The sequence below is a fragment of the Planococcus citri genome, chromosome 2 (assembly GCF_950023065.1).
Source record: "Planococcus citri chromosome 2, ihPlaCitr1.1, whole genome shotgun sequence".
NCBI classification, from domain to species: domain Eukaryota; kingdom Metazoa; phylum Arthropoda; class Insecta; order Hemiptera; family Pseudococcidae; genus Planococcus; species Planococcus citri.
In genome coordinates, this window is record NC_088678.1 from 58,536,233 (window position 1) to 58,560,551 (window position 24,319).

Consider the following 24,319-nt stretch of genomic DNA (forward strand, 5'->3'; position numbering starts at 1 on the left):
AATTGGCGACGTTTTATAATGGTATAGGTACTTGGTACACATGGGTAGGCAAATTAGGCACCCACTACCGATAAATTTACCTATCGAATTAAATTTCATGGGAAATGAAGTAGATAGGTAGAGGTACCCCTTTTTTCGAACAAAAACCTACGGTTCGAGTTTTGGGTCTCGTTAAGCACACCTATACCTATCTGGAATTCATTGTAATTATACCTTTCACTTAATGCGATCTTGTATTATCGTCGGTTAGTTGCATTGAAAATAGTAATTACTCGCGATGTTCAAGTTTATGGGAAATCCATTTTTACAAAAATGCAAACTAATCAAATATTAACGATGCTTACATATTCGACCTATCGCAGAGCAGCAAAAGTATAATGTCTCGCTAAACGATTATAACTATTATTCTGAAAATCGTGTGATCGCGAGCACGTACGCATTGCGTTAACGATTATGGTAATTAAATAAAATATTGACGATTGTCACGTAGATACCATCTAGATAAAAATGCATGCGACATTTTATAGATTATGAGGCATTTAATGATACTATATTTATCTTCCATCACCAATAAGATATACCTACCCTCGCGTTAGCGAGCCATATGTGCGACGATACGAATACCAAGTAACTTCTGTATTTAGCCCTTGTTTCTAAATTTAGGTAGGTAAAGCATTGTGGTAATTTTGATTGTTTACAAAAGAGTAATTACCATATCGCAAACATTCATTTTGGTGGTCGGTACTGTTGTATAGAGAGACCTCCAACGACGACGTAATTCTTATTGACAAAAAGAAAGGTTTTCCCGTTGCGTTCTTTTTCATCCATTCGTCATTCTAATTAGAGCGTTTGAACATTATGAACGAGAAATTGTAATTATTTTGGGTAAATTTATTCTAGGGAATTTGCGAAGGTTTTTCTCGAGCATTTCTTTTGATATCGAACAGCTGCGAATACCTACATTGAACGTCGTTGTACAGATGCGAAGAAAAATTTTAACACAAGGTTATGTGTTTTTTTAATTTTTTGAAAAAAATTACTCATTCGAGCGTATAGAAACGCAACCCGTGTTAAATTACAACGTTTTACAAGTCTTCGATAACAATTAACATTTGCAAAAAAAATACAAGTTACAACAATCAAAACAAACGCATCATACCTTTCAATTTACGTCATGTCATTAGACATCCTAGTTGGATTATTTAATTTAAAACAACTGGTTTTCGATTCAATCCGTTTGAAAAATTGGCCCATACGTGACGTACCATTATACCAACGAGTTCAACCAGAAGATGGAAAATTTTATTATGAAAGTTTCTTCTTCATGTTTTCGCCACGAAAAAAAATTGCTTTAGGGCTTTGATTCGGTTTCGTCAAATTTTACCATCAAAAACAAAATGTTTATTTACGTACGTAGGTATACTTACGTCTAGATATCTTATTCTTTAGACGTACGCTATACGTTTATATCAAACGAAATTGTATCAACTGATACCCAAGACAGATACATATGAAATTAAACACTCGAAGAAATCTATAAAATTAACGTTTTTACTGAGTTATAACATAAATATATATGTAGGTAGGTACCTGAGTATGTATTTTAAGAAAATAATCAGCTTTGAAAAAATTTACTTAATGTTATTTTAAAACCAAGGGTGTAATAATTATTTAATCATTTTTAAAATTTGAGAAAATATTCTCGGTTACCTTTATGCAGATAAATGATAATTAATCAAAAAATATTTCAGAATGGAATTTCCACTCTCGGTATAAATTTGTTCTAGGGACCAAAAAAAACGCTAATTTTAACACAATAAACATTTAGAATTTACATGCAAACAATACAAACCAGTAATTATAAAGATATATGTATACCTATGATAAAAATGTTTTAAATCTTATATACACGTACTTAATTACATGCCTAATACGTTATAAGATTTAATGATCAATGAGATAGGTACTTAATGGCTAATCATATTACATTACAAGTAAGTGTTCTATGCTTACTCGATAATAATTTCATTATAATTTTATTTTAGCTGCCGATGAGATAAAGTTTATCTATTCCAAATAACCATCTTAAAATTTGTTAAGCTGCACTTGAATTTGCCAGAAAAATGAATTGCCTTTTACAAACGGTTTTTACGCTAGTGATTCCGCTTATTAATCAAGTAGGTACTGGTACATATACATATGTACGTTTCTATGTTACTCACAGTTTCACGCCCCCAAAAATATGAGTCTATAGAAAATCCATCAAACAAAATTTTGATCCATGTGATGTACATCTGGTTGTACACAGTGGGGTATACATGTCACCAGACAATACCCTCCGGGTATTTACCACAATGACTAAGAAAATTTCTAGAAATATAGCGTAAAAATGTGCGAACTTTCTGCACATTCTCGTAAATTCATGGAAGAATGATAAGAAGTGTTTTCTGACAGTGAATTCGCACTTAGTTATGAGTTTAGGTACCTACGATGTAATAAATGAACCGTTAATGTCCAATGAATCATTTTGAAAAATTAAATAGACATTTTGCAGTGGCAAATTATGCATATATGTAGGTTAGAGAGGAAAAAATCCATGTCCGACGAGGAGATATGACACATTAACGGTATTGCTATTTGCTACCTAATAGGTACCTATTAAAAATAACAAACGGTTTGTTATGACGGTGGTGTTTCAAAAAGTTGGATAGATAAATGAACTTAATAGGACTTACATATAGGTACACATTTTTCCTTTTTGTAAACTAAAAAACCATCAACAGTCAATGTACAATTTCCAAACTAGGCTAAGCAAATGAACTTGAAACACAATAATTATTTTGATAATAAATTATTTTTTTCCATGAATTCGGGTTTTAAAAAATACACAAGGGAGATGATAAATTTCCTAGCGAATGAGTCAAGCAGATGATTTCAAGAAAATAAACGCAACTGTTACGTGAAATCAGGATATGTTTTTTCCAATCACATTGTAGGTAGGTAATTATTTTACGAGCGAACGTAATCTACAAATTTTCATTCGTGGTTGACCAACATTATAAAAAAAAGAACGAGAAAATTGTTCTTCTCGTGGTTCTCAAGGTAGCTTCGACTCCAAATGTCAAGGTAAAATATCTATTAAATGTTTATCAACAAGATTTTAGAAAAGCTGCGAATCTTTGCAAGTATAGATATAGTTACTTACGAAATAACAAGTTTTCTCTACGATGTGTCTACTTGTTGAAGTACAGTTTTTATATCGTTTTTATTACCTGTAGGTACTTAAATATTCACTACGAACAGGACATGGATAAAGACATAAATTTAATCTAATTGTCATCGCGAATGAAAAAAGATTCATTGTAGGTACCTAGGTTTGAATTCTTGTTGGATGTTCAATGCTCGTGTTATGAGATTTTTTTGTAGCAGTTAGTTCCCAAAATACAAAAATTCATCAACTTTTGCACATTTTTGAAAAAAATAAATAATTTTTGATAAAAGATCAGTTTAAAAAAAACAAGGGAGAAAAAACTAAAAAATAACAGATTCAGTTTTCATTTTTCAATTTTTATTATTTTTTTTTTCTAATTTCTAGTTTTAGTTTTTTCCTTTTTTTCCCCTTTTCTTCTATTTCGTTCATTTTGGTTCATGTTGTACATATATTTAAGAGAGGTATCTTGCTGGGTTTGAAAAAACCTTCATTTTGATATGTAACATGGTAGGATTTGATAGCGCTTTTTTTTGCTTTTTTCTTACATTTTTAATGCTTTTTTATAGCGCTTAAAAATCCTAGCCCTAGAGATGACATATTAAGTCTTGATTTTTTTGAATGCTGAATGAAAAATACATATATGAATTATTGAAATGATTGGACTCAAATTTTGAGTGATGAATATTTAGCTAGGTCGTGTTTCTGATGCCAAAATTTTGATGCTTGAAAATTGAAAAAGGTCAAGATGGACATGAGAAGTGGAGTTCGCATCCAACTAAAAATTATCAAAAACGTATACTAATTGTGGTGGTTTGGTCGAACTGCAAGTATTCAAATAAAATTATTTTTCATTTACGAAAATTAATCTTCCTTAAATTTGCATACACGAACTACGAAGCTATGTATACTACCTACTCGTAAGTAGGTAGGTTTCTGTGTCTGTTGGTTAAAAGTACCTATGATGAAGCAAAACCATCATGTTTTTTTTTTATTCATTTCCAGTATTCATCAAATCAAGAAAAAAAATAGCCTCAGACAAAATGACTCATTTGGTAACAAGTTACGAATCAATCCATTTTGGTCCATGAGGTGTTTCTCGTGATCTCGTGTATGCGGAATTGCGGATTGCTAGACGAACTTCTCTCCCCCTCCCCGCAGATTCTTTCAATCTGGCTTTCACTATAGTGATTCAAATATCACGGTGATTCCTTATGGCTTATCGATAATTATTATAAAATCAATAATTTTTTTAAATTCTAAAATGAAAGTGAAATGGGTGAAATAATGACTATTCAGAGCCGTTGTGAAGGTGGATATCAAACTTTTCCTTCTCCCAGTTGTTTTTCACTTTTTACAGTTTTTACTTTTTAGTTTTTTCAAAGGTCAACGTTTTCGACTTTCGTCAAAATTTCATCCAAGTTGACAAAATTTTGGAAGTGTAAATTGTTGACTGTTGAGTTTCACCAGAATGCCAAGTTTCTCTTTCTCCTTCTCCTAGTAAAAGTGTGCGTGATTTAACGAGCAATAAATTTGTACAAAAAACACTAGACGTTAAAGTGCACTAGTTTTTTTTTCCGGTGCAAAAACTCGGAAGCCGTCGGGTATTGTCGGCGGTACTTCGTTCAACTTGTATTTATCATTTGATCGTCAATTCGTCAGATAATCTTCCCCGACACTGGTTATTCAAATTCAAATTTTTGATGTCAAGTATTTTTCGGTTTCTTTTTCCAAAACTAAAGCCTAATACTAATGATGTTCATATGAACTTACTTGATAGTTGATGTTGATTGAAAAACCACGGTCACTACGTACAGAGGCGAAGATTATTGACAAAATCACCGCGAACATAGAAAGAAAATATGAAAAAACAGTAAACAAGTTGAATTAGGTAGATTATTACGTATTTCCGAGCTTTTGACAATTGTTTTTCAACTCATATATTCCAAATTTGCGTACATATGTTTTGTGGAGTATGTTCAGTTGATGAATGATATGTATCAACACTATCAGGCTTAACTTTATTAAAAAACCACCTTGAAATGATGATAAATGATCTATATAACGATTAATATTATGGAAAATGCATGCTGAATAAGTAATCAAGTAATCATATTACGTAGTTCATAATGGTATTTTATATTTTCACCTTTATAAAGCAGAACAGAGTTACAGAGTTATCATATCAGTTATCACACTAGAGAAATAGAACAAGTCGAACGAAGTATTTCCGACTGTACCCGATGACTTCCGAGTTTTTGCACCGGAAAAAAAAACTAGTGCACTTTAACGTCTAGTCAAAAAACAGCAATAAACAACTCGATGTCGATTTTGTTATCAGTAAAAAGCGTTATCACCTGCGCGAAGCAGATGGCGCCTTGGCGCGTTCTTTTATTCAATTCAGATCGGCATTATTTATAATTAATTCCAATTCTAGTTGTATATTAATCACTATAAGTGAATTAGCGCCTTCGTTTTTCGCTGTTGAAGGTTCAGAGATATCCTGTTATTCGTTATTTTTACTGCAGAAATTTTCACAGCAGGTATGTACATGAGACAGCAATATGAATGATTCAAGAAAATTCGAAGTTGCTTTACAATTCAGACAATTAGCCGAACTAAATTATCAAAACGAAAACATATCGGATGCCTGTTTCTATTATATCAATGCGTTGAAAGTTCGACCGGAATGGAAATCAGACTTGAAAGATAGACTTCTAATCGTACTAAGTAAGTCAACCATTTGATGCTTCTTCTATATTGTGAAGCAGAAATAAACATGTAACATTGTTCTCAGGTTGTCTCGGTCAACTCCTTGAAAAAAAGAAACAATTTTCGGAGATATTCACTATCTACGAAGAAGTCCTGAATATATTTAACGAAAGCGAAGAAGTGCATCACAATTTAGGAGCTCATTTACTCAGGTATGCGTAATATCGACTTATTATCCGTTTGCTCGACATTTTACGAGCATTTACCTAAAAAACAATGGAAACAGTATGCCAAAATTATCGCATGTAACATTATAAGCCTCTGCGTTGAATGGAAACCGAGCTATATATGGGATGTTGGACCTTCTCCAGACATTTATTCTGTTATCAATTTAGTACGAGATTTGAAGAAAAATAATCCTATTTTTGGCAACATACGAGTGATTTTGATTGAGAACGAAATCATTCTGATCAATTATATGCACTTGAGCCGAATTATTTGCTCAACTAATAACATTTATTGTGATATAAGCTCGGATATTGATCGTGCTAAGCTAGTGAGCAACGACGTTTTGTTTGAGATTAATGAGATGAAAAATAAAATACTGGATTATATTCGTTCTGGCGAAGAATTGATCGTTATTCCTAAAGAAGAGAAATGGTGTATCCCGACGCTTTACGGAATCCTGTTGAATTATCCTGTTGTTTATTGGTTTCAAAATGAAACACGTGTTACCAGTTTGAATTATTCTGATGTGTTTTCCTATAATGTTACCGTTGATGTAATTCAAGAACATTCGGTTGAACAAATTGCTCTGTACAGTTTTAGTATTCCTGTTGTATTGAAAAAAATTAACGTTAAAAAATGGTTCGATCAAATCAAACGCGAATTTATTCGATCGAGTGTGGAGAAATTTCAAAATATAAAATTACATCGTAGACTCGTTACCTTGAAATCAGTTACATTGTAGTAATATCAGTTACCTACCTTTATCGTTTAATATGTAGCTGTGAAACCTTCTGTTTTTCTTGTTCATTGTTCAATTACACTTGTTGATTTGTATTTTGTTTGTTTTCTTCATTTTATTTCAATCGTTTTCGTCTTATTTAGATTGGGATTTCCGGATAAAGCTACCTATTATTTTCGTGAAGCGCTCAAAAGAAATCCATACTATTTTCCAGCCTTTCGAAGTATAAGTTCGGCTTATTGCGCTTTAATTGAACGATGGCATTATCGAATGCTGAATGATTCGTACAGAAATGCAGCCTATAAAGAAGCTATATTTAAAAAAATCGATCAAGGATTCAATAGAGTCCTGGATATCGGAACGGGAACCGGATTATTTTGGTATTGAATATTCACCTACCAACATTTTAAGTGAGATGCCTCATTCGAATTTCTTATTGTCGGCTTGATTTTCGTTTTAGTTTATACTCTCTCGAAGCTTCCGCCGAAAAAGTTTACGCTTGCGAATGTAATCCAGTCATGGTTTCGATAGCTTCGAATGTATTTAGTCAAAATGATGTTTTGCAAGTGGTAACCTTAATTGATAAACACTCGAACGATATTACCATTCCAGATGATATGCCTAATAAGTGAGTATTGTCAAAATACGAATTATTCGTTGAATTGATCGTAATTGAAATAATTATCTCTATCCGTCTAATCTAATATAATCGTTGCATTTGTACATATAACAACCGATAAGATAATTTTCACTTACTACGAATAGTTGGGAATTCACTTCGGCAACTCATTTTTTTGAATGGAAATCCCAAGCTGTTCGTTTATCATTATTGTATGTTTTTTTTTTTTCAGGATCTCATTAGTGGTAACTGAAACAATGGACGCGTGTATGTTGGGTGAACACATGCTTCAATCGTTGAAATACGCATGGGATAATATCCTGTTACCTAGTTACAAATTCGAATCTAATAAACCGATAATGAACACCTCTAATAACGGAATAGTAATACCACACAGCGGTAGTTTGTGGTTTTCGGCCGTCCAATCGAATTTATTAGCTAAAAAGTACATCTTCCCATTAACCAGTATTTCGGCCGATGACTGTACTAACGCTTTCGCCAACGTATCTCTGAAAGAAAGTTTAATACCGGAAAATTTTCAAACGCTGTCGCTAAATCTTTCGTTGTTTGCATCCCTCAACGAACCCTATGATACGGAGCGTCTACAATCCGTTCCAGACTGCGTGTTTATCACGGAACCGCACGAATTATTTCACGTTAATTTCAACGATCCCGCCTATATCGAGAAATTCCTGCACAACGAGAACCGTTACACGTTCGAAGTTACTTGCACTCGTAATGGGTTTTTCCACGCTATAGCTGCCTGGTTTAAAGTTCAGCTAGATGAAAGTATCGTGCTGTCTTCGGCACCCGATGACCTGAACTCGAAAAATTGCTGTTGGGATCAGGCGATATTTCCTACTTTTAAACCGCACCGCGTCGTGCCTGGCTCCAAGATAACGCTGCAGACTGGCTGGACAGATGGCAAGGTTACTTTCGATGTGAACAACATAATTTATCCGGATGGTTCGATTCTACATGAAAATGCGTTACCATTTCCAGCACCTTCGAATATCATATCGATGCTGAACGATACTAGTCTATTAGAACATTTGAAGTTGGCAGCTTTAGCTTTCATCAGTGAATACAAAAATAGGAAAGTTCTTAGGATAATGGATTTATACCCGGTGCCTATATTTGGATTAATCGTTTTACGTAACAAGCACTTGTTGCGGTCCAATTTTCGAGACGTCGAAGTCGTCTGTTGCGTATCGTCCAAAGAAGAAATAACTGTGATTAAAAAAATTGCTCAAATTAATGGTTTACCCGATGAAAAAATAACCTACATTTTGGCTGACGAATTCGACGACACTGTGGCTAACCTGCAGTCATTCTCATTCGACGTAGTTTTAGTCAATTTCATCGAGAATACCGGTGATCTAAACGAAGAAATGATTGCCCGAGTGAATACATTGAAGTAAGTGCAAAATCATCGTCGAAACTAACCGGATATTTTATCACTCGGGAAAATTACTTATTAATTTAATTGTAATCCTAAAAAAACTCGATTTACCTACGTTTACTTTTTCACACACACCAGACTAAGTGAGGTTTATGACCTTGCGGTTAAACAGGAATCCCGACGGTGATAAAATTCGCCGGTAATTCCGAAATCATTGTATGTAGTCGACAGAGTAATCATTGTATTGTTTTATCGTAGGCTATTGTTACGCGAAGGCGGGTATTTTCTCCCTAAAACCGTACAAATTTGCGGTCAACTGATTCATTCTGATTATATCGAAGAAAGTATGCGTGTAGTAAATGACGACGTACGTCGTTACCGTATTAGCGACATCATTAACGAGTACCAGGTATCTCGAGAATTTTTCTACATTGGCCTCATGGCCTGTCTATATTTAAACGGTCATTTACCCGAACCTTTTTTGTTTTGCCGCAGGTGTTACAAATGCTCGAACTAAATATAGCTACGTTGAAATTTGAAAAGTACTCGAACCCGTTCATATGTCACGAATTTTTTTCACCTCAAGAGTTGGACTGTCAGTTCGAGAAACAAATTTATACGCCGACTATTCGACAAGGAACCATCAATTCCATATTATATTGGTACAACGTTAACTTTTTCAGCGATCAGTTTATTTACGAGTATTCTTCGTTGCACGAGTTTTCCTACGTTCATCAAGCAGCGTGTTTAACTAAATCCCCTATTGCGATTTGTGATAATTCTAACGGCTTTGTAAGTAGAATTCATTATCATCACGGAGCTATACTAATTGCAGATTTAAATACGTTACCATTTATAAATACGTCTCCTCAAAAGTGAAATATTAACTTGAGAGATTACATTTTTACTTACTTTTTTTTTGTAGTGCTGTGATATGATTTTGTATATTTATATATGGATTTTTTATTTTCGTGCAAGTTACAACCTAGTAAAAAATAGAATTTCCAGAAATAAAACTTTTTACTTTTTATTGTATTGAAAATTTTACTTAATAATAGAAACACGTAACAAGAAAATCATTCGGAATACTTATCACATTGCCAAGTTATGACAAAAAATAATCGTTCAAATACATTCAACAACGACAATTTACATATATTTTAAACTTAGATTTTTTACTTAATGAAACCTTTTTGAATCATTAATGTACTCGCTAAGAATAATTAAGTATAACGTTCAATGTGTTCTTTTTTTAAAATAATTTAAACATTTATTTTTTAAACAAATAAAAAGTTCATTACTGTTTGATAATTCTATTCAAGTGAAGTCATTCGATGTGAATTTGACATTTTTTTAGTTTCGCTTGAAATTTCGAAATCCTAGAACGAAAATCGTGAATGAATAGGTAACAAAATATTCCTTTAGTGATTTTTGAAACTAATTAAACTTGAAAGTTTGAACAAAAAAATAGGCCAGATCAACGCAACAATTTGTGCAAATAAGAAAATCACTTCTTCACCTTCAAAATTAAATTTAAAAAAAAATCAGAAGTAATGTTGGATTTAAAAATTACCATTATAAGTATAAGTAACATGCTCAACTTTACTATTCAATCTCTTGGATATTAAAAATTCGTCAATAAGATGACTAATTTTTTCAGGGTAGTTTTGATGAATAGCGTGATCGCCTTTCACAATGATAATTGTGTTATTTATCTTACTACAATTGTATTCGTACATCTGTTTCAAATATGTACTGTATCGAGCCATATTACCATCAGTAAGAATGAACAACACTGGGCACGAAATATTTTTCATTATTTCTTTTTGTTGCTCGAAAGTTAACAAGGGCCTCATAGGAAACTTCAATCTTTGATCGCAAGTAAACGTGTACCCATTTTGATGCGATTTAACGGCCCTCTTCATTAAATCTTTCGCTGCTTCGTCGGTTAAATTCCATTTATCATTTTTTTTCACTTTTTCATACGCTTCGTCGTACGTGTAAACTGGAGGCGACTTCTTGACTAATTTTTCTTCTAAATCGAGTTGTTGATTTAGAACCGTTTGCAAATGCGTTAATGTATCGTTTAATGGAACTGGTCCAGGCTCCATTGAATCGATAACAACCAAAGACTGAATATCCTGAGGGTAAATGGCCGCATAATAGGTACTAATTTGACCTCCGAAACTATGACCTACCAAGCTGAATTTAGTCCATTTTAAATAGTTGCTAACCCTTTTCAAAGCGAGCACGAATTGGATTAGATTTAAAGGCGATCCTTCGGGGAAATGCGACGATAAACCGTGGCTGGGTAAATCGATCGCTACTAAGTTATAATTATTTTTGAATAATGGAATCAGTCTATCAAACGCTCCGCAGTTGTGTTGCACGCCGTGTACCATCAGAACATGGTCTTCGGAGTCTGTGTTCCACGAAACGCCTGAAAATATTTATGGTTATTGGACTATGCTGTCAAGAGTATTGTTTAATATTTTTTAGCACATAGTATATTTAAATAAGTTGAATTTATACATCATGATGGAAGTGAGAATTGTGACGCGTGTTTGGGTATTATAATAACAATTGTAATTGCAATAATTGACACTCGAATATAAAATGATCACCGTAATCCCTTTAATCAGTATACTTACATTAACATATTACGTATAAAAATAAATAAATATTGTTCGATCGAAGAAGTTGCCAAACGGCTGCCATATCAGAACGTAGACAGCTCACCGGAATTTTCGAGAATTTCTAAACTTAGAGTTTTTGGTAATTTTATAATTTACTACGCTCTTTAGAAAAAAATTCATCTATCAAAGGGGCAATTCTTTCTGGATGATTTTGATGTAAATCATGATTTCCGTGAGCGGTCTTAATGGTAACATTGGGTTTTTGTTTGATTAATTTGAAGCTGGAATGAAACATAATTTCATAAACGGACAGTCGTTCCGATGAAAATATGTACAAAGTTGGACAATTTAATTTACGTAATACATTGTTCCACATTGTAACAGTGAGTGATGGGAATGAATGAAGTTTTATTCTTTGATCCATGCAAAACGTGAATCCACCATCGATCTTTTTCAACGATCGTTCCAAGATTATTTTAGCAGCGTCATTAGTTAATACTGATTCACGATTCGTAAGCTTCTCCAAAGCTACCTGGTAACTATACACGGGCGGTTTTCCATGTTTCATTTTCTCTTCCATTTTAAAAAAATCGTCGAGATTTTGTTTAAAATAATCGACGGCAGATTCGTCTTCGGTATAAGACGGAGCAATATGATCGATAACGATGAATTTATCAATGAGGTGCGGAACTAAAGCATTAAGGAACATCCCGATTTGACCTCCTAAACTATGCGTTAGAAGATGAAAACGTTGCCATTTCAAGTGCTTAATGACATCTACAATAGCGACGACGTAATTTATCATATGAATGTATAATCCAGGAGGAAAATGTGAGGAGAATCCATGACCCGGTAAATCTATCGCGATTATGTAATAACTTCCTTTCAGAAGTTTAATCAAACGATCGAATGCTCCGCAATTGTCTTGTTTGCCATGTATGGCTAACACTCGTTGATGCGAACTGTTGCCCCAGGCTTTTCCTGAAATTTATGCGAATTTTAACTTCTCTGTCACTGGTTTGCCGACATAGGTAAATGATGATAAGATGTACGGATTCATTATGAATATAGAGTAGGTAGTTTTAGAGAGTTTAGAGTGAATGTAGTTAATATATGTGGTAGTAAAGTACTGAAATTGAATGTAACTTACCCGCTATATGTCCCCAAGGTACAGGAATACTAATCTCAACAGGATTTGTCATGTTTTTGTCGGACATGGCTCAACAGATCAACTGGTAACACGAATAGAGAACGCTTTGAAGAGTTTTGTACGTTCACTGCATTATCTGAACCTTGTATCACAAAAGACTTATTTCTAATTTCGTAATTTAACGTTGAACTTTCATTTTTTTCATTTCTCACGAATGTGATAATTTTGATAAAACGGCCACGGTTCAAATACAGGTTAGCCGAGTTCAAAAACATTATTTTTAAAAAAACAAAAAAAATTACAGCAACATCAACATGGCATCACTGAACTGAACTTAAATTTCATTTTTTTTGTAGAAATTTAATGCAAAATTGATCTATTCTTATTTAAGGAAAAGTAAAAAGTAAAATTAATGCAATGCATTCATATTCCACATTACTTTTTTCCTACGAAAAAAAAAAATTAAAAAAACAAAATTACAAAGGGGTGCAAACTTTATCACGCACTGAAATAATCAGTGTTGTAGTTTTTAGGGTTGCTTTTTAGGTCTGTGTTTTGTGTTTTTGTTTTGATTATTTTGATTTCAACCGATCGTTAGATAACCGAAAAATTCGATTGAACTTGAAAATTTTAAGACAAACAGTGAAATAATTCCCTAGTTATTGATATAATTTATAAGATATCTCATCGAAATGTCCATTCGCATAGATTCTTCTGAAGTGCTGCATCATTTGAACAGCTATGGTATTCATTCCATAGACGATAATTCTTTAAAATCATTTATAAAAGGTAAGAAAATCCTGCTATTGTTTTTTCTTCAACCGGTTCTCTAACTCTGTTCAACCTATATTCTTTTCAGATCTGAAAAAACTAATAAAATACGAGCACTACAAAAATGTGTCTGATGTTAAATTCGAAGAATCTAATCCTCCTCACGAGCGAAATTCTTTGACAAAAGGTGACCTATCATCTGTTGTACACGGTGAGTATATCGGTCGATATGATACAGTTTTCGTTTCGTTTTTCATATCGTTTGAATTTCAGACAACCGACGAAAACATTCTTGCTGTAGGAAAAAACTCAAGGAGAACGTTCGTCCGATATATTCGGAAGAACTTCCAAGTATGTGTTATCTGCAGAATGAACGTACATATGTGTATTGCAATATTATCTTAATCAATTATGCATTTCAGATAACAACAGAGTTCATTATCAAAAAATAAAATCCATTTGTCCTTGCAGAACTACACCGTCTCAACCGGCAATCCAGTGCAGCGAAATCACTTGTGAGTTCTTTACATTTGAGTGATTTTTTTCCAAAAGCAAAGAGATCATTACATTTACAATAATAATACGTATTTAATGTAGCTCCGAAACCATCTTGCAAGTGCAAACATGATGCTGATCTTAATGACGATAATGTTAAATCCACCAACGATAAATTACGAGAGGAAGCTTGTCATATAAAACGTCCAACATCTCTGTTATCAAGTGTGTATTTCATTTTTGAACATAACGTACTCAATCTGCCAATATTTTTTCTACTGTTCTCGTCTTAATTTATTGCAGGTACAAGATCTCAAGCGACCAATGTGAGAACTAAGAAAGGTCACTGCGATCCGGTCGAATTATACCATTATTATCAGTCGTTTTGGAAAAATCACAAACTTCCGGGAGAAAATGATCACGCTCAGTTAAGACTTGCTATTCGAAAACGTCTAATGAACGGTAGGTGACCCGAGTAATAAAACCTTCACCTAACGTGTTAAGATTATTGATCGAAAGTATAAAAACTTTTATATTTACTTTACTTTTCAGTCAAGTGAAAAAGTGTGACGTCAATGATTGATGATGAGTTACCTTCGACGAATTTTTGTATAGCTTTTTGAAGTGCTTTCATTATGAACTGTTCCATTATCATTTTTTACTTTTAGAACTTTTTTTTGCCTATTGTAAGATAAATCAATGTAAATAATTCTGGGTTGATTTGATGATCCGTATTAATGGTCATTGCAATAATAATGCGTTTGTAAATTAGTCAGTCAATTTATTATAAGACTGTGAAGATAATTTATGTTTCATGTAAAGCTGTGCAATTGGATTTCACCATTCGTGACTGATCGAAGTATATCGATATATTTCATGTAATAATATACGTTCAGTTTCAAAAGTATGCATAAGTTAATTTCACCGAATACATTCGATTTCACTTTTTCTACTCTTTAATTCATTCAATTATTTTTTTTTTGCTCAAATGACAAAAATTTATTTCTTCAGAAATCATGCTCTTATGTGATTTTTCAAAAAAAAAGCTCGAACCGTATTACCGAACTCGTTGAAAAATGAAGTAATAACAAATTAAAAATACAATTTATTTAAAATTATCGTTATAAAAGTATAAATCAAGTCCACAAACTGGTTCTGTTACTAACACTGCGTAACATCCTGAATAAATTCTCCGTAATTTACTTCCAAAACGATAATTTAAAAAAAAAATAAGAACAACGCACTATACAAGAGATATTTTTCTTTAATTTTACCTTAAAAAAGTAAAAATTCTAAAACCAACCACTTTTGGTTATCTAACTTAACACACGTTAACTACAATACAATAAAATAGTAAAATATGCGAAACATCCCTCAAATGGGACATGAAGAAAAACGAAATTCACATTAATGTGATTCAGAAGAAAAAAAAAAAAATTAAAAAAGAAAGAAATAATACATTATAAGTGCACGCAATCATTTTTTCATTCAACTCAAAAATCGCAGAACATAGTTTTAAAACTTAAAAAAAAAACAAAATCTATACATAATAGGAGCATTTTTGACACCGTTATAATTTAAAATAACGCTTAAAATTTTCTTTCAATTTCACACAATAGGTACACTATTTTAAATAATCTCAAATACATACAATCTGGAAACTTAACAACATTACGACTAATTTCATCGGAAAAAGTTTACGCCGCGTAACAATTTACAGCCATGTTTGATTACCTCGAAAAAATTCATCTGTAGTGGCAATGTAAGAAAAAATATATAATTTTCGAAATCGCCAAAAAAAAAGTAGGTACATAATTGTCATGGAATTTTCAACGTGAATTTTTCCAAACCCGCAATTTTCAAAAGCTAAATACAACTGTAGTATTTATAGGCCTAAAAGTTTACTAACCTCCGTTAGTGCTGATAATAAACATAAACGTGACCCGAACACCCTTGACTAAGAACAAAAACATTTTATTATTTACTACGACGGTCACTAATCAAATTAATCGACCTTTTAATTGACCACTTCGCATTACCACTAAACAAGAATGAAAATTAAACCAAAAAATATATAATGCAAAAATACAAAAAGAAAAAAAAATGAAAACACTTAAAAAAATCTCATTTCCCTGAATTATTGTAAACGTTATTAACGCAAAAATTCACTCTTTTAAATAAATAATGAAAAGAAAAACAAAATTCAAAAATTTCGAATATTTTACACTGGCAATATCACACAAACATCGTTTATACTTTCAACAAGTTATTGCTAAGTTACACACGTTTATTTTATCCGTTTTCTTGCATTATCATCATCATTATTGGTATTATTGTGTAACATACACTCACACTTCTATTTCGACATATCCTTGATTTTTCCACCTCAATTTTTTTTTCCATTCGAATAAACACGATAAAAAAATAATAAATATGAAAGTAAAGAATACGTATATAGAACTAATCAACGGTAAGCAAACATCGCGTAAACTTTCATTAACAGGAGGTCAATATAGTAAAAAATGAGCCGGAGAGATTTTTTTCAATGGCAATAAACATACGCGCGCGGATGCGGAGATCAATACGAGTAAAATTTTCGTAAATTCTGAAAAAAATTACAACAACGATGAGATGAAATCGAAAGCAAAATAAAACATACATTTTTACGCGAAATTAAATTCAGAATCCTACCAGATTTTTTTCCCCTCAAAAATTTAATCTTGCATATCTTCAGGCATTTCGTGCGGATTTATTATACCGGGTACGGTCATTTGTTGTTTTCTCTTCTCTTCTTGAGCTTGTCGAAGAGCTTGCTCTCTTTCTTCAAGATAGAGATCCGAATCGTCAGCACCAGTGTATTCCTGCGTACGAACAATTAACGCGATTAATTCAAACATCGTATTAGGGTATTATTTGGGTGATTTTCAAAACGAAATTTACCATAATCTGTATCAGAAAATCTCTCAAATGATTCTTAAATGCTGGTACATCTTCGTTAAGGTTGAACATTCCTTGAACTATGATTTTAATTTGGTTTTCGGTTAAATGCGAGAACGCACTGGAGAATAACGAAGCAACGAATTCGTGAATGTACATAACATTATCGACATTCGACGGACCTAATGGACTCTTGATTTTGTTGCCTTCCACCAATTTGAACATATAAGCTAAAATGGTAGCGTGCATCGCTAATCCTGAAATTTATACACAATTGTATTAAAAATTCAAGATCTACATCGAGTATTCTGTACAAAAACTCGCAGTTTGGTTTCAAGATGACAGAAGTTGCAGTTGATAACTGACCTGCTGTATGTGAAGTATCAGTAACGACGGTAAAAATATGCTGTAAAATATCGGTAAAGTAGGTAGCGTAGAAGCTCTGCGCAGCTTGTTCGTGTTGTTGCAAATTCAATAACAATTGGTACAAAATCTGAAATACAAAACACGTTAAATCGTTACTAGGTTGCTGCCTTTCGTAACCCTACGGTAATTTATCACAACTTACTCCTAATCCGGTATCGGCGACGTTTCGCATTGTATGCTTAAACGCCCATATAATGGAATCCAGCACCAATTTAAACTGAGGAGGAGGGATATGAAGAAAAGCCGGAAAACAATGCATATTAACAGCCTGCAAGAAAACAAGCGGTTTAATTTCGATCCTAAAAAAAAAATCATACCGAGCTATCATTTAGATCAATAGTTTTCTTTACTTGAAGTAATAAGAAGAAATTTATTCTGTGTTCCGGGAACTCTTCGAAATCTTTGTTAATCATATTCAACGTGCATTCGAAAACAGCGTCAAATATCTTAGGAACTTCGCCGGTGATGTGACTTTGCAATTTATTTACTATGCTGGCCATCGCGGACAACACCTCTGGTTCTCTGGCAGAAGGTACGTTCGTTTTATTGTAATCCAAAAGCACAGCGTCCAAAAATGGAGGTATGAAGTTCTCTAAAACCTGCGACAAAAATTCGAACACCGAACGTTAAAATATCCAGTTTTGAAAATATTCTCTCGAGGATTTTCGTGAAATAAAATTTTACCAGTTCCGGTTCGTTCGATTTGCTAATCCAATCCGATATCAATTTCAGCGTTTCTTTTTTAATGCCTCGCATACTCTTGATCAATGGTTGTTTCAGGACAGATTCGCCGTTTATTGAAATAGCCGCCAAAATATTCGTGCTCATTACTTTGTACACGTTCAGCATATCCAAAAACATTCGGCCTAATTGTACGACGTACTGATGACCTAAAGATCGGCATGCGCTTTCGTTTGTTTTCAGTATACTCGCCAGTTGTTTGACAACTTCGGGACTTTTTAGAATATCGACATTCTGTAACAGAAAATGATTTCAAATTTATGATAAATTCCAATAAAAAAGTTGGGCCATTCATTAACAAAATGTTTCCGATTGTTTTATTTCACTCAAAACCTGAATATAATTATAATTGTAAAAAATATTTGAGAGAACGAAAACTTAACTTCATTGGAAAAAATTGTACACCAAAACTTTTTTTTTGAAAAATCTGCCTTATCGCTAATCATAATTGAAAGGTGGATGATTTTGCTCGCAATTAAACAAGAATTTGAGGAACCCAATTTCAGAAGTTGTTCCAGATGATAATTTCGATTATTTATCGTATTAAAACGTTTCTTTCGTATCATGCATGATAAAATGCCATCAGGTAACGATTACTGCAGGATGCAATAATTCTTAAATTGGAATCAATGTAGCATCATCTTACTTTTGCCGCAGACGTAATAATATCATCCCACACTTGATTCGGCAACATCATGTACTTTTCTATTAATTGATCCTGTACAACTTGATCAACTTGCGCGCTTATCATTAAACCGACGGCTTCGTAAAAAGTATGCACCTAAAAATAATCACAAATTAGTCATCTTATCGTTTTTCATCGTTTTAGCATTATTTCTACAAAAGTTATTCTTACTTGTTGGTTGTTAAGATCACAAATAATCGAACTAATGCTGGCTAATATTTCATCAATGAATGGTACGATTTCGCCAGCTTGAATTGTGACGAAATGTCGTTTGCATTTCTGAGCTATCTTAATAAAAGTATCACAGGCCATATCTTGCACACCTTCGTGAGTTTCTGTAAGATTCACCAGAAAAAATTGAATACAATTCAGAAAAAAAAATTTCTTGATAAACGATTTCATTAAGATTAATATTTTGAATGCCATCAGGAAGACTAATCATATCATTTTTAATCAATATGATGTTGAAGCCATTTTTTATCATACAAATGGTAATAAAATGACGAATACTCCGATCAGGAAGACTAATCGTAAAAAATCACTGCAGATCAACAATACGAGGCATTTGTCATCATTTCTAAGAGTACTCATATGCAATAAAGATTATTGATACTTCAATCAGAAAGACTAATCGTTAAAAATCACATAGAATCAATGGTATAGGGTATTGTTTTCATCACGAAGTATTATAAATAATTAAATCAGAAAGACTAATCGTTAAAAATCACATACAATCAACGGTATAGGGTATTTTTTTCATCACGAAATATTTTAAGTAATTTTAGAAGATAATCGATACTTCAATCAGAAAGACTAATCAATAAAAATCACATACAATCAACGGTATAGGGTATTTTTTTCATCACGAAATATTTTAAGTAATTTTAGAAGATAATCGATACTTCAATCAGAAAGACTAATCAATAAAAATCACATACAATCAACGGTATAGGGTATTTTTTTCATCACGAAATATTTTAAGTAATTTTATAAGGTAATCGATACTTCAATCAGAAAGACTAATCAATAAAAATCACATACAATCAACGGTATAGGGTATTTTTTTCATCACGAAGTATCGAAAACCAAGAAGAAAATGTTTACTCGTGTAAACCTACCGTGCATGAATTCAAACAGTTTGTTCACCACCGTTTTCAAAAACTTCCAGTGCGCGCGTAAGAATCGCGGATATTGTCCGACAATGTACATTATATTGGAGGCAATGATAGCTTTGTTATCTTTGCCTTTTTTCTGTTCGCACAGCCCCAGTAAGTCCTTGATAGCCGTGACTAAAAACCGTTTCTCGTCTTCTTCATGCATAGCGCCGGAGATACTACCAATAGCCCAACATAACTGAAAAAAAATCAAACATCGCGTTATTCGAGATCACAGATGAGAAGTTAACGCGCCTTAATAAGCGGATATTTACAGTATTCAAATTCTTCCACGACCATTCGGTACCATTCACTTGATTTAATAACTTTTCCGTCATTATTCGTTCGGTATCCGCGTAATCCAAATGGGTTAAATAAACCAACGTTTCGCGCATATTTTTGTATAGATTAATGGAATCCGTATCCCGCATGAATTCTCGTACAACTTCGCCGTTCTCATTTTCAACCACCAATACTTCCTCTGGTTTAGCCATTTTGCTTATCATTATCAATCTTACCTAAAATTGAGCGAAAATGAAATTAATTATTCGATACGTTTTGGAGCAATTATTACTTCATCAACGACGAAAATTACTCACTTGAGAGAGAACAGGACGGTAAAATTCTCGTCTTATTTGAGATATAGGTGCCATTTTGAAAACTAATGATTGAGTGTTAGGAGGTTGATATGGATTTTCTCTATATAAATCAGCACTCAATGCATTCCAGTATTCGAGACATATTTTAAATATTTCCACTTCATCCACTTCCGAAATTAACACCAAATACGCTAAAGCCTGAAAAAAAACAACAAATGACGTCATTGATTTGTCGCACATGATGAGAATTCCAATCGAGTGTTGAACACGTGTGTACGTACTTTTAAAAGCACCTCGTGATGATCTTTCTTTTCAAGTAAAGTTCCGTGTTCTTTTAGATATGTACACAAAAACATGGCTAGATTTTGGATGAAATTTTGCTCTTGATCTACACCCGCAGCATACGCCAACTTGATGTTAGAATGTAAAGGTAACATCTAAAAATTGAAAATAGTATGTTAATCGACGTCTAAACCTGAAACAAGATACATGCAAACGTGCAACTTGCCTCTTCGAGAGTCATCATGGTTTGGGTGAATAAAATAATACACATTTCTTCGTAATTTATCACCGTCACTCCGGCGATTTCGGTTAGACATTTCAAAGTTACGTTTCTGAACATTGGTACATTCAAAAACTTGGTTATTAATAAAGGAATAAGTTCAGTTTCGAAAATATATCCGAGTGGTATCCAACTGAGAAATCTTAACAGAGTTTCCAACGTTGCTCCTACTAGAGCGGCGTTCTCAGAATTTTCCTGAACAAAAAATAATAAAAATTATACGTGATGAATTACCTATTCGAGTAATTTCTCCGCATTATAACGCGATTACTTACGAGTACGAACTGACACAATTGAAATATTTGAGAAAATTCCGAACACATGGTGTCCTTCAAGTGTTTCGTTTTAGTTTGCGTCATTTGTCCGGTAGAGAAATCAAATACTTCTTCACTTAATAGCTTCAAAATGATCATGTTATTTTGACATAAACTTTCGTTAGTTTTACTAGCACCGACAATATCCGGGATAAAGGATTCCCAATTTTTGGGCCATTCTCTTTTCAGTACCTAATGAAAACCCGTTTACATTAGTTGATGCGCAATTACTTCGGAGTCGAATTTACATTCTTCTTGTAACTTACTTGAACAAGAATCATGTTCAATTTATTGAGATACATTTTTTCTCTTTCTAGGGTCACTGGATCGGAAGAAATTTTTATAATCAAACTCACGATATATTTCTTGATACCTACGGAAATAGAAACAGAAGTATTCGTTAAGATTGGTTCATCGTCTACGAGACATGCATAATAAGCTAGATGATGATGATTTACCTTCGCACTGATTCCTTGGTAAAACTTTCCATCGTGTTTTAATGACTTGTTCCAAAATTTGTAAAGCGTAATATTTCGTTTGTAAATTACTAGAATATTCTAAAATCGTATCCACTCTGGTCCAAGCATCTGGATGTTCTTTCAAAGCAGTCAGCACTTCTTGGGCAACTTTTTGCTATAAAATTCATCGAAATTAATCATGATTCACGACTGAAAGAATACACAAAACGTGCGATTGTTACCTGATCTCCGATTCCAGTGTACATACAACCGATTACATTATCTAACAGCGTTATGTCTAATTTTTGACTGAAATCCAGTAACTTTGAAGCTTGTTCCGTAAGGGTAGCCATACTGAAATCTTATATAATAAATCACCTGAGAAACAACCAAAAGATGAGAATTCTGTTCATATGCAAACCGTTGATACAACGAAGCTTAGAAGCAAGCACTATTCCCACTATTACAGCGATCGATTAGAGCGAGCTGTAAATTTTACGAAATTGAGTAATGTAATACTTACACTTAAATAGTAGGTAGTAAAAAAACACACACACGAACACACACCCAAGCACTCAAACACACGTACTCAAATAAAGCCTATGTGGCTCTTATCCCATTCAAACCGCAATTTGAGGATGAGTCAAGTTATTCCTCCTAACCTAACAGAAAAAGTATCACAATACTTTAGTGCATTCGATATTGAAACACATACAATGTATATAAAATTATCTATGTGGTAAAACCAAAACATCTACAAGATAACAAGTTCATAGCATAACATAATATGCTCTTTTAATTATTAATTTTGAACCGAAACATAGTTGCTTCACGTATTCGTTCAAACTTGAGCGATTTCCCTCAGTTCAACATTCAATTTCACTCAACAAACTCAAAACTAAGAGAGATATACCTCAAATACCTCTAATTGATTTGCACGTTATCTATCACAAATATCGAATGAATCCATAATGCTTCGACAATGTGATAGCGATGTTTCGTAAGAAAAACAATATTACTTAATAAACACACGGTGCGGTTAATTACTGAAAATAACTAACTTTCGATCAAGCCTTACACTTCAAAAAGATAATTTTCCAATTTATGCGCAATTACTAACAAATAAAAGGAACAATCGAAAACTCAGAATGTTTCAACGAACCGTTGATCTATTGTTACGTTATTGCCAATTCAGTATTGAAATTATCAAAGTTTAGCGATTCAGTAATTAAAATTACGTTAAAATATTAACATTTGACTAAAATAAATCAGTAAATTAATGAAAAATCGAGCAAAATAATGAACTTACTCATTAAAAACTAGCTCACACTTCACCTCTGTTAGTCTGTTACTAAAACCTCGTTTATAATGGCCGCGGAATTGTTACGGAACGATTCCGCGAGAAAGTTGATGCTAGTTCTTATCACGGAGTCGTTTTTGTTACAATGTTGCCATGCAGTATTACGCATTTCATTTCCCCGCGCATTTCCCACATGTGTTTTGGTGCATGTATCCAAACCCTCACACATTAGAGCACCTCCTAGCGAAAAGTATGGAAAATATCGTTCTCCGCTGAATGCGACCACCCTAGAGCATTTTTATCACTTATCCTATGTCCGATGCTGCGTTTTACTTTACAGTGTATACAAATTAAGTCACCAGCTGACCTGCAATGGAATTTACTTAATTAATTTCGATTTTCGATAGAAGGAAATGATTATTAATAAAACTGTGGATAATAATATCATTTCGTGGTGTTCTTCCTTTGAAAAGAATAATACTCCTCCAAATAGAGAGCAAAATAATGGTCAGCAAGTAGGGTTTTTGTTTTTTCAACTTCTAAGTTCTACGTACATCAGTACATCACCCCATGTCTTTCACTTCGATCAAAGTACAAATATTTAGCAATTAGCATCACAAATGGCGAACAGTACTGCTTCTTTCAGTTGATGTATCGAACGAATTTAGCGGAAATATTACGCCAACTACGAGTACAGTAATCTATAATTTCAATAGTTCAATATATTATATATAATAATATGTACCTATAAACGGCCAAGTGCAACAATAGCTGAGTACCTTTTCCTCCTGGTAAACTTCATTTAATAATCTACGTAATATTTCGATAATTTTGATTCATTGGTTGCGTAGTGTAAAATAGAATAGAATAGTAGCCTAAATTTGAGTATTTCGAGTGTAAAAAAAATTATAACTTCGCTGTTTCATAGCAATAATTATTACGTGTGTAGGCTATCATTGAAAATTTTCGAGTCTATAAAATAAAATAATTAATAATTTCGCACGCAAGTTGCTGTAAAGTAAAAATAATTTGTGTTATGATTTATGAATTATGAAGTTATGATAAGAACTTGAATCACGTTTCTGAACGTTCGTTCAGTGAAGGTGCTCTAATGTGTGAGGGTTTGGATATATGCTGTTTTGGTATACATTGTTGTCGCATGGATCATCTCGGCCAATCAGAA

General features: G+C 33.1%; 4 protein-coding genes across 7 annotated transcripts; 2 read left to right on the forward strand and 2 right to left on the reverse strand.

The window, feature by feature from the left end:
- Positions 1-5,598: 5,598 nt before the first annotated feature.
- Positions 5,599-10,219, forward strand: LOC135836728 (protein arginine N-methyltransferase 9-like). The gene is made up of 7 exons (XM_065351731.1): positions 5,599-5,938; positions 6,006-6,132; positions 7,031-7,267; positions 7,348-7,515; positions 7,739-8,923; positions 9,167-9,317; positions 9,404-10,219. The coding sequence occupies exons 1-7, from the start codon at positions 5,773-5,775 to the stop codon at positions 9,785-9,787; spliced, it is 2,418 nt and encodes an 805-aa protein (XP_065207803.1). The 5' UTR covers positions 5,599-5,772; the 3' UTR covers positions 9,788-10,219.
- LOC135836736 (serine hydrolase-like protein) lies at positions 9,887-12,946 on the reverse strand. Of its 2 annotated transcripts, none has more exons than XM_065351743.1 (2): positions 12,695-12,943; positions 9,887-11,348 (listed from the first exon to the last, which is right to left on the reverse strand). In XM_065351743.1, the coding sequence occupies exons 1-2, from the start codon at positions 12,759-12,761 to the stop codon at positions 10,471-10,473; spliced, it is 945 nt and encodes a 314-aa protein (XP_065207815.1). In that variant the 5' UTR covers positions 12,762-12,943; the 3' UTR covers positions 9,887-10,470. The 2 variants fall into 2 exon arrangements, with proteins under 2 accessions (XP_065207815.1, XP_065207816.1); XM_065351744.1 differs by lacking the exon at positions 9,887-11,348 and adding an exon at positions 11,472-12,525 and having other exon boundaries at positions 12,695-12,946.
- Positions 12,947-13,255: 309 nt separating this feature from the next.
- Hyls1 (Hyls1 centriolar and ciliogenesis associated) lies at positions 13,256-14,908 on the forward strand. Its single transcript, XM_065351746.1, has 7 exons — positions 13,256-13,483; positions 13,554-13,676; positions 13,739-13,816; positions 13,888-13,980; positions 14,063-14,185; positions 14,264-14,422; positions 14,513-14,908. The coding sequence occupies exons 1-7, from the start codon at positions 13,387-13,389 to the stop codon at positions 14,518-14,520; spliced, it is 681 nt and encodes a 226-aa protein (XP_065207818.1). The 5' UTR covers positions 13,256-13,386; the 3' UTR covers positions 14,521-14,908.
- Positions 14,909-15,045: 137 nt separating this feature from the next.
- emb (exportin-1 emb) lies at positions 15,046-23,292 on the reverse strand. Of its 3 annotated transcripts, none has more exons than XM_065351728.1 (20): positions 23,146-23,283; positions 22,360-22,498; positions 22,079-22,214; positions 21,837-22,011; positions 21,645-21,751; positions 21,340-21,570; positions 21,011-21,259; positions 20,784-20,939; positions 20,503-20,700; positions 20,179-20,421; positions 19,868-20,102; positions 18,921-19,084; positions 18,711-18,845; positions 18,008-18,298; positions 17,674-17,922; positions 17,466-17,591; positions 17,264-17,390; positions 16,901-17,154; positions 16,652-16,821; positions 15,046-16,565 (listed from the first exon to the last, which is right to left on the reverse strand). In XM_065351728.1, exons 3-19 carry the CDS (start codon positions 22,187-22,189, stop codon positions 16,675-16,677), a joined length of 3,198 nt encoding a protein of 1,065 aa, XP_065207800.1. In that variant the 5' UTR covers positions 22,190-22,214; positions 22,360-22,498; positions 23,146-23,283; the 3' UTR covers positions 15,046-16,565; positions 16,652-16,674. The 3 variants fall into 3 exon arrangements, with proteins under 3 accessions (XP_065207800.1, XP_065207801.1, XP_065207802.1); XM_065351729.1 differs by having other exon boundaries at positions 22,360-22,493; positions 23,146-23,201; XM_065351730.1 differs by lacking the exon at positions 22,360-22,498 and having other exon boundaries at positions 23,146-23,292.
- Positions 23,293-24,319: the final 1,027 nt, after the last annotated feature.